Below are 12,903 nucleotides of genomic sequence, written 5' to 3'. Positions count from 1 at the left end.
TCATTTTTATCAGTGTTCAGCAACTTAACAAGCACGCATGTCTTCTTAGTCTGCCTGTGATGAGATGGTGAAGAAGTGTGACTTGCATTATTCCTACACTGAGTGTGACACCATTGGTGGATTATAGCAGAACATCCTTTTTAGTGCAAACAAAGAAAAATATTGAAAGACAATGAACTTCATCTAATAATCTTCTTTTTGTATACGGTAAATAATCTTCAACACAGTCTATTGTGTTAAGTTTCCCGAAAGTATCTGTCCATCCTCCCGACTGGGTGTGACATTTCACATAGTTTATGTTAAGCATCTCCGTCTACTATTGTGTCTTTTACACTGAGAAGAACCCCTGAGAATGAGACTGACGGTAAACAGTGAGGAAATTAAGAGCTTTAAGTTGGCCTAAAAAGTAAAAGAGACAAAATAAATACCTTCCTGTTGTTCTTTACAATGTCCTACAGGACAAAGACAATAAAGCCTCGCAGAAACTGGATCCTCTCGATATATTGTGTTTCCTGAAGGGCGCACTTTGAGATAAAGCTTAACAAGATGAATCTCACAACTGTCCTCTGTGTGGAACACAATGAACAAGTGATACAGCGTTGAACCTTTCAAAACAAAATAGCTGAATCATCTATTGTATTTTCACAAGTTTGATTAATTCACTATGGCCGCAATGTGCAAATTGTATTACTAAAAAGCCCTACATTTCTATTTTAAGACATTGATTTGGTTCAACCAAAACGTACTAAAGTGATGTAAGAGAGTGTGTAACTAAACATGGTTTATTGGCAGCTGTGACCTCATCAGTCAAATTTCCTCTCGTTTGGGGTCCATGTAGTGGGGTAAGGAAGGGTGACGAGACTAATTAGTGGCAATGAATTCATCAAAGAAACAGGACATTCCTCTATATAGGCACGAACCAAATCTTACATTTGTGTATTAGATTGAACCAAGACAGCACTTTTAAACACCTTCTTTTTTTTTTTAAAGAAAGGATATCCTCTCCATGATATTGTGTAAAACAATTGTCAGTTAACATTGAGAGTAGTGAAAAAATTCTGTACCCAAAATATATTATGTTTTTTTACTTTGTGTACTTAATGCATTTTATACATTAGGATGTACTGAGTGTTAATTGTAAATGTGTCTGTATGTGTGTGAAACAAATACATTTCTACCTGAGAGCAACAGAACAAACAATGATTCATATCTCACTGCCTTTTGTGTCTCCTAAACCTACAAGGAGAGAGGAACACAAACCCACAGCTAAAAGATGTGCAGTTAACATAGGAACAATAAAGGACACATTATTGTTGCTAGGCTGTGAACAAACAAGTGATGTTTCCCTTGCTGAAAAGCTATCATCTAGTGTAAATGTCCCACTCAAGTGATGATATTTGAATGTATGCGAGCCTGCAGACCAAGAGCTGCACATTTGTCGAAAGTAATTGGAGGAAGCTTTTTGATGCGAGTGTGGTCAATGGGGTCGTCTGACAGAGGCTGCAGGATTTCACACAAGCCCTCTATTTTCTTCAAAGGCCTCTGGAGCATCATCATTGGCATGGCTGAAGATGGGAAAGTTGTTGCTGGGGTTTAAATTAAAAAAGAACATTCCACACTGTACATGCTGCTGACAATGGCATCTCTATCAGCTCAGACAACGCAGACAATCTCATCTAGCAGCTGCGTAAGTTACAAGTCATGTTTAGCCCAGTGTAGATAACAGTAAAGATAATAATTGGACATAACATGGTTATATTATGTAGTTTGGTGGATGGATTACACATGATTGATGATGATACATGATTAACTTTTGCACTTTTTATGAAAAAAACAAATGCTCTTATATTGTCCCTTACTTTGAAAAAACCTGGATTGAACTAAATAATCACGTAAACATTTGTTGGTAAAGGTTTATGCTAAGTTATTTACTTTCTTGCCAGATTTGCTTGAGAAGATCGTAAACACTCTATATGCTAATTATAAAACTACAGCCAAGCATTGTCACAGTATTCAATCAAAATGATGATTGAATAACAGTGGTTCAAAGTCAGCATCTTAACATAGTACTGGAACTATTAAATCAGCAGAGAAACACACGAATGAATTTCAGTAGCCATTGTTAACAAAGAAGGACTCCATGTTATTTACCTATGTGTTTTCAGATCAACTCCAGACTTTTAATGTTTGTTAGAAACAATGCCATGCAATAAGGCTGAACAAAGATCTCTTTGATTTCAGTTCAAACATTGGTCCCCATCTGCTTTAAGACGCGGGAATAATCAAATTGTTTAAGATAAAGATTTCACATGCATTGATCTCTGGCAGGGAGGAAACAAACAGTTTGTTCTTCTTGGTAACATACATTTGGGAAATGTCAGTAAAAAAAAAGATAATCATCATTGTGTGCAAACTCAGCAGATCAGTACACTGTCGTCCCTGACTCCACACATCACACTGGAAGAGAGGCCAAGGCAATGCAACTTCATCTGTGCTATAGGACACCATGTACTTGACAAAGATCCATTGTGAAGAAGACTCAGAGCTGTATGCTCCCCTTTAAAGATGGTCCTATTTAGATCAGCCACGATACAAATGAGATAAAGTATGAGTCTCTGTCCTCTCTCCTATTGACTCAGTGTCCACTCATGAAGATGCTTATGGTTTGTCAATGAGTGAAATAGCAGCACCCTCAATCATATTCTCTCCCATTACTTCCTATAATATACTGAAGCATAAGCAGAGTTTAGGGGAATAGATGTAATATTAACATATACAAGCTAACTATATTGTAATTGTAAACTCTGCTCGTTCATGAGGTCGACTATGTTAAATAGGGAGAACAAAAAATCACCTCAGGAAATTTTTTTATAGAAATGGAACCAAGCTAAGAGACAGGCCTTCAAGTGAAAGCAAGAGGTCTGACATAATGCCTCAGCGAGCATGACTTTGTCACTGTTCAAGGCAGAGTGCTAGTCTGCATGGAGGTATTCAGTGGCACCTTCAGGAACAAAGACCCTGTTCAGCTGAGGGATGACAGCACACTGCTGTCCGGCGGGTCACTGTTAATCACACAAAGGCCTTCTGCCCATGAGACATAAGAAATGTAGGATTTTACAGAACCAACTGGAACAGCCTCATCTTTTTACCCAACCAATTCAAGTATACACGTAACTGCCCCTCGAGAAAAACCGTTGGAGATATTCATCTCCATTTATCATAGGAACTGTGCAAGTATTGTAAGCTAATTTGACAGAGATAATTCATGTATGCCTGCCATATGAACAATAAAGGGTTTACAGATTTGACAAGCTGAAGGTTGTTTGGAGAAAACATAACATTTTAAGTAATTTTGAAACTCATTCAAGTGGCAGTTTAGTACTCTCCGCAATGGCTATAGTAATTATTTAATTGGCTGAGGATTGGCCTTTAACCAGTATCCCAGATCAATTACAAAATTATCCTCACTTGCATACAAGTACTCAGTATGCAGTTTCCTATGAGATATTTTTATTGTCTCAGGTGTCAACACACAAAACGATACCTGATATATACTGCCCCCTTGTGGAATAATAAGGGGTGGTCATCTAGCCATTTTCAGCTCATTTAAGACGTAGGTTACATTTTGGTTGTTTGTAGACAACGCATTCAGGAATACAATAGGACGAGCATCCGTCCCCATTTAGGGCATCCATGTGGGACACTACAACAACCTTCCAACAATATACAGGTTAACAGAATCAAACATCTTTCTCCAGGACTCCTAGGGTTTACTCAACAAGTGACGGTATTACTTGAAATGTTTCAAGCTTTTCAAACTAAAATATATTTCAGAGATGATGTGTTGCATTGGTAGGTAGCAGTATAAATGTATCAACTTTTATATTCTAACATTTCAAGCCTGTGACACATTCAATATTTCAGATTGACAAGGTTGAAAAAGGATAGACATTTAAAAATCACCACCTACAAGGTTTTATTTCAATCATGTGAAAATCTTCAGATTTTCAGATGGGGGAAAAGAAATTAGTCAATGCACTACAAATATTTTATGTTACATAGAAGAGGTTCTTCCTCTGACATTGACCCGGCCCCACCAAACAAACATGACAGAACATCTTGCCATTTCATTAACACCCAACTCATGAGCACTGACTCAAATCTTCTATCAAAATATGCTTTACACAGAACAGTAAAAGTTGGCAACTAAAGCAAACTAAAAAATAAAAACAAATAAGGTGTGTATTTTTTTTTTTTTACAAAAAGGTAAAATGAAAATCATACAAACTGTTTAAATTTACACAATGTATCTGACAAAGACAAGCATATTTTTCACAGCAAACTTGTTTGCCAGACCCGTTCCATTTTACTCCTTCAGAAAAGCAAGTTATCAGAGGGTTAGAGGCGCAGGTTTGCACTTGGGACATTCAGTACTCACAAAGCACTTGAGCTGAGAAGGTCAAAAAGTACCATTCTGGCACACAAGGGTGGAGGTTTGTGGGGTCTAAATAAAGGGCTAAAATGCCCATCAACAGTTAAATATATATCAATGACGCTTTCTGGAATGTCCAAAAGCTCTGAAAAGTGATGAAACCAGAGTCCATTCAAAAGTAAAAATGACGAAGGATTTAGTCATCAAACTTAATTTTCTTCCCCTGGGGCTTGGCAAATCCACCACCACCTCTTCCACCTAGAAATGAGAAGAAAAATGTGTTTTACTAGCCAGCATCTTTAGCTACAGACAAATCATGGATACTGTGTTTTTACCCCAAGGGCAAAAGTATGAACTCAAGCAAAAAAATTTTTTTGACAAACATACCATATATAGTTAGCCATATTGTCAAGATGAATACAAAACAAAAAGATTGCACTGCATTAGCAGCAGACAAATCAATAGAGTCCACTATTGATTGTCACTTAGCCATTAAAGTCATGAATGTGACAGCGATTGAGGATAGAACCGGCAGACGATAACACACACCGGCACCGAAGACATAGCACTGCCTTTAGTTTTCCTCCGAACATTTCACACACGAGTACTGAACAACCACATGTGTGCCAAGAAATGGAGGGTGTTTGGCAATTTTCTTAAGTCTAAGGGCAGACATTTTAAAACATTCAAATATAGCACTTTTATTTACCTCCGAAGCTTCCTCGCCCGCGTCCACCGCCACGGGAGTCTCCTCTTCCTCTGCCGCCACGACCACGGCCGCCAAATCCACCGCCGCCAAATCCACCACCGCCGCGACCACCGCCAAATCCACCTCTGCCGCCGCGACCGCCAAATCCACCTCCACCTCGACCACCGCGGAAGCCGCCTTCGCCCTTGGGCCTGGCGTAGTCCAGGCTCACCTTGGTGCCATCGATCTCGCCATCATCCATGGCCTCCTTGGCTGCCTTGCAGTCATCCTCATTGTTAAAGTCCACAAAGCCAAAGCTGCAAGGAAAGGCAGAATTTAACATACAAATCTGTACAGAGTCCCTGCTGGACAGAGTAGTGTTAACGAGGACTGGGAAGCCACGAGGAATTTTAAAACTTACCATTTTGATGCTCCTGTTTCTCTGTCTGTGACTATCCTGGCTGCTGCGGCCCCATCGAACGCATCTCTGAGAGTCTGATCTGTGGTCTCCTCAGAGAGACCCTTGACGAACAGGGTTTTAGTTGGACCTGGTAGCAGCGAGAAGTAGTCATTAAAAAAAAGGGTTTGATTTAATTATCTTCGGGGCTGATACAAATGATTTATCAACCTAAAGCCTCATGGGAGGACCAGTTTAAACTACCAAGTTTCAGAAGGAAAAGTTTTCACATCTGGCCATGCTATCAAATCATTTTATTTCTGCAAAGATCAGTTCTGAATGGTCAAGTTGGTAGACTTACCAGCGTTTCCTCTGGCTCCGTCTCTGCTACTGTTCTGGCTGTACTCCAGGCGGATGGAGCGGCCGTCAATATCTGTGTTGTTGAGGTTTTCAAGGGCATCCTTAGCCTCCTCTGTGGTCTCAAATTCTACGAAAGCAAAACTAAGGAAAAAAGAACATTAGGAAAGTGTAAGCTGATAAATTCAGAAAAAGCCACAAATTGATATCAAAATGTTACCATTGTTGACTAGTAGAAATGCAAATCATAACAGTTACCGCTCAATATAAACTGTTGCACAACAGACAGACAATCTCCCCAATGCGAGTAGGGCCTGCAGAGCTTGTTCTAACTGTGCATTGACTCTGCTTCTCGTGCGAATCCATTCAGAATCATGAGTAAGATTTAGAGGAGCTCATGAGAAGGTGAACAGTTGAAAGATTTATTTCCAGATAAATTATAACTTATAGAAAGTCATCCTTAAATCCATTAACATAGTATCATTCCAGATTCTTACCCTTTTGGTCTGCCGTCTCTCTGTGGAATCCTAATAGAGACAGCCTTATCAAAAGTGGCTTGAAGTGCCTCTTCTGTGGCGGTGAAGGACAGATTATTCACCACCAGTGTTTTACTGGCTGCTCCTGCTGCTGCTACAGAGACAGAAGAAAAAGAAAACAGGTGAGATTGAGAAGAATTTTCGTTGATCTACTGGAAGTACTATGTGCATCAAAACTGTCCAGTTAAAGCAAATTGAAATACATAAACATGTACATCATGTCTTAAGAGCTTTATTATACTTCAAATGACAAATCAATAGCCAGAGGCCACTATTGATTGTCGCTTAGTCGTTTTAAAGTCATGAATGTGACAGCGATTGAGGATAGAACCGGCAGACGATAACACACACCGGCACCGAAGACATAGCACTGCCTTTAGTTTTCCTCCGAACATTTCACACATCAGTACTGAACAACCAAATGTGTGCCAAGAAATGGAGGGTATATGGCAATTTCCTTAAGTCAAAGGGCAGACATTTTAAAACTTCAAAAAACAAAACTGAGGAATTTACCTCCAGCCATGGAAGCTCCCTTCTGGCTCTTATCTCCAACGTAGTCCACCATGATGGACCTCCCCTGGACATCAGCACCTTGAGCTTCCTCCAACATCTTCTCAGCTTCAGCCTCAGATTTGAACTCAATGTAGGCAATGCTGTCAAAAAGAGAGAAGACATTACTTGTCAAGAAAAGAAAAAAAACTAGTACATTACCAACCAAAATACTGGTCAAATGAAAGGCAGGTTTGAGTACTAGGAAATAGAAACCTACAACTTATGAAGCTGCAACAACTAGCTTGACTAATCAGTTCAACTGCAATTTATCAAATGTATTTTTTAGCCTCTCACAATAGGAGATTTCCTAATGATCCATTCTCTATGGATTCCACTTAGTCATTTAGGCATGAATGTGACAGCGATTGAGGATAGAACCGGCAGACGATAACACACACCGGCACCGAAGACATAGCACTGCCTTTAGTTTTCCTCCGAACATTTCACACACGAGTACTGAACAACCACATGTGTGCCAAGAAATGGAGGGTGTAACAATTTTCTTAAAATGTAGAAGGGCAGACATTTTAAAACTGCAAAAACCTAGTACATTACTAACCAAAATACTGGTCAAATGAAAGGCAGGTTTGAGTACTAGGAAATAAAAACCTACCACTTATAAAACTGCAATAACTAGTTTGACCAATCGACTGCATTTTTCTAAACTAAATGTCAGTAATGTATTACAATAGGAGATTTCCTAATTATCCGTTATACAATCACCTTTGACATAACAAAAAGTGGGACGGCCTTTTTTTTTTAAACTGTTAAATGTGTCTACCAAAATAGTAATCCATGAATAAAATATATATATTTTTTTCCTTTCAGTACTATTTCGTACAAAATGGTGGATTGAAAAAAGTACAATTTCCTTCCACTACATCAGTTTCCTACACAGTTCTTAGCCAGCTTGTAGGATCTCAGAGTTTGTATTCCCTATGTTTTTACAAAGTGACCTCATCTAGACAAAGGAAATAAACTCAAAAAGTCCGCTTGTCCTTACCCCCTGTTTGAACCGTTCTGGCCTGGCGGTAACCTGACATCAACGGCAGCCTCAAAGACTTCCTTGAGGTCTTCAATCGTGGCGGAGAAGGGAAGGTTCTTCACAAACAGTGTCTTTGAATCCCTCTCTGTGGGATAAATAGAATCGTCAGTTTTGGAATAACTTATTTTGCCTATAATGAGAGAAGTTATTTGCTAAAATCCATTCATTTCAGGAAAAGCCCATGAAATTCGTTTTTAAATAATCTGCATAGGAAAAAGTCATGAATGTGACAGCGATTGAGGATAGAACCGGCAGACGATGACACACACCGGTACCGAAGACATAGCACTGTCTTTAGTTTTCCTCCGAACATTTCACACAGTGGTACTGAACAACCACATGTGTGTCAAGAAATGGAGGGTGTAACAATTTTCTTAAAATGTAGAACGGTAGACATTTTAAAACCGCAAAAACATTCATTTTAAAATGTTGGTGTGTTTACCTTTCTTTCCATCCTGTGAGGTCTCCTTGCTTCTGGCTCTGTCCAACTTAAGCTCCTGACCCATGAACTTCTTGCCATTCAGCTCTAGAGCTTTTTGCATGTCCTCCTCCGAGGAAAACTCCACATAACCGAATTTTCTGCAGATGCAAAACATTCAAGGACCATTAGACATACTTTTTTCAACACTGATATTATATAGATTCATAGCAAAAATGCTAAGGTGTAAAACACAACAGTACCACTAGACACCAGTCATGATGGGATAGAACCATTAATGATCTGTTACAGATTAACATTATATATATTTTTAGTCACTGCCATCCTAAAATTAAGAAAGGTGGATATTTAGGTTTCCAATAACAGGTACTTTTACCTGTAAATAGGTTTGTATTGTTTGTTTTCAAATATTGCTTACTTGGATCCACCTAACCGGACATCAGTGACTTCAAGGTCGTTCTTGGTGAAGAATTTCCTCATGGCATCTTTAATTTCATCAAAGTCCTTGTCGGAGTTCAAGTTCCCAACAAATAGACAGAAACCTGAAAAACGGAGAATGTAAGATCAATGACTTTTGTTTGATTTGTGTGAAATAATTTTAAACTTCAAGTTGATTCAGAAAAATAAGTAAGTGACATCACACATCAGTATTAAGTCCCTTATTGTTCATCATAATAAAATGTTGACATGAGATTGATGGGTCAGTGCATTCTGCTTACCTTCACCATCGGACTTTGCCTTCTTGGCCGCAGGTGCCTCTTTCTTGCTCTCTGCCTTCCTCTTTGCAGGGGTCACTGGGGCTTCTGTAGAGACAAGAGTGTTAAAAACTGTTCACAGACAGATATCAATTTAGCACAAAGAGAAGAAAGTCTGGAACATCCAGATGGTAGTAACTGCATTGCAAATCAAATATACATGCTACAGTTAACTTTTAATTGTTTTGAGATAATCGTCTTTTTTTTGTATTGCCTACTAACAAGGCAGCACTTTAGTGACTTTTATTTGAAAGATGTTAACATTTTCCATCATAAAAACTCACCCTCTTCGTCATCGTCATCCTCATCATCATCCTCATCTTCATCATCCTCCTCCTCTGACTCTTCCTTGGCTTTCACCATCCCTGCTTTCTTTGCCTTTGCTGGTGCAGGAGCAGTGTCCATCTCTTCTTCAGATTCTGGAAAACCAAAATCATTTATTTTATTAAAAAACCATTGTGAACAAATTCAAACTATTGACCCGTTTTCTTTAGCCAAATCAGATACATAAAAAGGTGACATCACATAAAATCAGTATTAAGTCCCTTGTTGATCATCATATAAGATCCTATGATGGCAGCTCACAGGTGAGTAACTCAAAATCATCTTTAAAAGTGATCCCGGTTGATCTTACCATCTTCATCCTCAGACTCCTCTTTGGCAGCCTTTTTGGCGGCTGGTTTAGCTGCAGCCTTCTTGGAGGGTGGGGCTTCTTCTTCAGATTCTTCATCTTCAGAGGATTCCTTTGCAGGCTTAGCCTTTGCTGCGGGCTTGGCAGCAGGCTTAGCTCCTTTCTTGGGGGGTGGGGCCTCTTCCTCAGACTCATCTGGATATTGGAATTGTACATTTTAGAAATGGGTAAAAACAACACAAAAAAACAAATGTGCAGACAGTTGCATTGAATTCAATAAAAGCCACAAGCCAAAATGTGACAGCGATTGAGGATAGAACCGGCAGACGATAACACACACCGGTACCGAAGACATAGCACTGCCTTTAGTTTTCCTCCGAACATTTCACACAGTTGTACTGAACAACCACATGTGTGTCAAGAAATGGAGGGTATATGGCAATCTTCTTAAACAAGTAGCTTGTGAATAGACTGGTTTAACAAAGACCAAATGGAAAATGTTCCTGAAGCAACTAATGTAATGTATGTCATACCATCGTCCTCGTCATCATCTTCATCTGACTCCTCAGCCTTTACAGGTGTTGCCTTGGTGGGGGTTGGTTTGGCCTTTGCAGGAGTCTTTTTGGGTGCTGGGGCCTCTTCTTCAGATTCCTCCTCTGTAGGTTAATGGACACAGCACAACAATGTCAGCATGTGCTATCTGACTAGTCTTTCAATCCCTAGTATTCATTTTGAGTGTGGGTCTTATTCTGATCAGCTTAAATGTAAAAAGGGGGACTAGATGTTTGGTGTAGCAGATATTACTATTTCCTGTTAAAACGTGTAACATTAGTCTTTTAACAACTGAAAATTTATTTTAGAATAATCAATTCACTTGCATTACAATTTTAACGTGCCAGAGAAATGTCTCTTATGATTGCATCATGCTTGACTAATGACCAATCAAGGAAAAGTAAATGATAAAACAAACAAAAGTTTATTTTCAGGACTTTTTGTTGGTGTCTATAGACTGGGAGAAAACATTTGCTTACCTGAATCCTCCTCACTTTCTGCTTTTTTAGCAGCAGCTCCATTCTTAACTGCTTTTGCTGGTGTGGCTTTTTTCACCACTTTGGGAGCCTGAATCAAAATAAATAAAAAGAGAACATTAATACCTTTAAAAATCCAGAACAAATATTTAAATGTAAGAACCGAGAATCTTAAATAGTCTGTACCTCTTCCTCCTCACTGCTTTCCTCTTCACTAGATTCCTCCTCTACCTCCTTTGGTGGAGGGGCTTTTTTCTTCTGAATTGCCTGCTTGGTCGCTGCCTGCAAGATAAATGGAAAATAGGAAATTTTAGTGCACAAGTTTAGATTAACATGACTCATGTTCAGTAATAGCCGGCTCTATGGGCGGTAATCTGGTTCCTCGGTTTTCACCTCGTGTCAATCCGAGCAGGCGCACAACCCACGTGGAGCTCAGGAGGTCGGGTAGTTAGCATGCTGGCTAATGTAGCCGTTTGCCGACATGCATAGAACGCATGGTGAGCAAAGGAGGGAATTGCAGGCAGACGAGCAATATACAAAATCGAACATTTAACACTGGTTCAAGAACGATCGGTTTACCGTAACGTTACAAATGGATAATAACGTACTGCTCTGCATGTGGCCTGTTAACAACCACGCTTACGCGAACAACCATGTACCGCCATCAAGCATAGTACGTACATTAAAAGGCATTCCAATAAATCGTTTGAATATCTCAATTATGGTAAAAATTGACAATCGTGTGTGGCCTAGTTTAATCTGTATTAAATGCATCTCTTAATCCCATGCTTTAAAATCGAGAAGGCGCTTGAAAGCCATCTTGAGTTTTTCGCTAACCATTAGCAGGCCAGGAAAAACCAGCAATGTACCAACATGGCCGATTTGGAACAAACGTTTTAATAACGTGGTTTTTCAATTTCACCTTTAATTTCCACCAAACACACACGTTATGAAACGTACGTAATTATTGAAGAGAACCAATAAGCAGCAGAATACCCGTATTCATTTGTAAGCGGAGTTAATTCCGTTTTTCACACAAACGCAGCAACTTCTCCATTAAGGCCTCATGCCTAACAACAAAGCTTATTTTAATCACAAACGCAAACACTTAAATAGGAAATTGCAATCAAGTTGGTCTTACCTTTGCTAGTTTCACCATGGTGATGTTGTGTGTTTCAGCGAAACACAAGGAACTGGACGTATGGAAACAAGAAACGAAATATTTAACGGACACACGTGGTAGTTCAGCCTACTCGATGGGACATAGGGCAGGAAAGACAGAGTCTTCGAAGCCGCGCTCGATGCTCTCTTGTTCTGCGCGTTCACGTCGACCCGCCCACATTGCTATGTCAACCAATCACAAGAGCAGCGTGCTTGCGCCTCGCCTACATACACATTTGCATGTATTTCTCCACACAGGAAATGATTTTTAAGTTGACGGCAAGTAAACATTATTAAATCGATGCCATGTTAGATACGATTTTGTTTCAGAGGATAGTGCAATGACATGCTAAATTCAACCGCAGACAGATAGTCGATACTTTCAAATTGACTCTTACATTTAGTATTTGGCTACAGTCAGTAGGCTACAGAGCGCCTTTATGCTCCATGCAGCTGTTTTCATTAACCACGTGGCTGGGGGGCAGTTGCCATCAATGAACTACCACGGTCCACGTGTGGCCTACCATGCATAGTACCGGCTTCGATTTGCAAAGAGCAGTGCAACTTCTTTAATCTTATTAATTAGCCCACACATTTTAGTTAGTCTTCCCCACTTTATTTACAACAACAATCCACATTTACATAATCTGAACTGTACATTAATTATGTTTGTATGGAGTAGTCTATGCTAGGCTTTATTCAAGTGAGTTCAATTTAATTGGGAGTATGCGAACTTTCACTTCATTCAGAATGTTATTTTCATTGATTTAAAAAAAGTCATTGATAAAAACAACAACCTAGATAGCACATTAGGATGACAGAGTGGATTGCCAGAAAGGCAGTCAAACATTGAAGTGGTACTCTTCATTTAGTTGAAGTTGT

At 39.4% G+C, this 12,903-nt stretch overlaps 1 protein-coding gene across 1 annotated transcript; it reads right to left on the bottom strand.

The window, feature by feature from the left end:
* Positions 1-3,951: 3,951 nt before the first annotated feature.
* ncl (nucleolin) lies at positions 3,952-12,160 on the bottom strand. Its single transcript, XM_079677449.1, has 16 exons — positions 12,002-12,160; positions 11,047-11,142; positions 10,864-10,951; positions 10,366-10,488; positions 9,836-10,027; positions 9,486-9,620; positions 9,166-9,249; positions 8,865-8,988; positions 8,450-8,586; positions 7,966-8,092; positions 6,924-7,063; positions 6,372-6,504; positions 5,879-6,018; positions 5,542-5,668; positions 5,142-5,437; positions 3,952-4,690 (listed from the first exon to the last, which is right to left on the bottom strand). Exons 1-16 carry the CDS (start codon positions 12,017-12,019, stop codon positions 4,629-4,631), a joined length of 2,022 nt encoding a protein of 673 aa, XP_079533575.1. The 5' UTR covers positions 12,020-12,160; the 3' UTR covers positions 3,952-4,628.
* Positions 12,161-12,903: the final 743 nt, after the last annotated feature.

Source organism: Notothenia rossii (genome assembly GCF_949606895.1).
Source record: "Notothenia rossii genome assembly, chromosome: 1".
In the NCBI taxonomy this organism is placed as follows: Eukaryota; Metazoa; Chordata; class Actinopteri; order Perciformes; family Nototheniidae; genus Notothenia; species Notothenia rossii.
The sequence above is the reverse complement of the archived record's forward strand: the minus strand, read 5'-3'. Positions and strand labels throughout refer to the sequence as shown.

What these genes read in the sequence shown, in the direction of transcription:
- ncl (XM_079677449.1), bottom strand. An exon ending in GGAGTCTGAGGATGAAGATG is followed by an intron (nt 9,621 to 9,835) that starts GTAAGATCAACC and finishes TTGGTTTTCCAG; the next exon opens with AATCTGAAGAAGAGATGGAC. An exon ending in GAAACAGGAGCATCAAAATG is followed by an intron (nt 5,438 to 5,541) that starts GTAAGTTTTAAA and finishes CTTTCCTTGCAG; the next exon opens with CTTTGGCTTTGTGGACTTTA.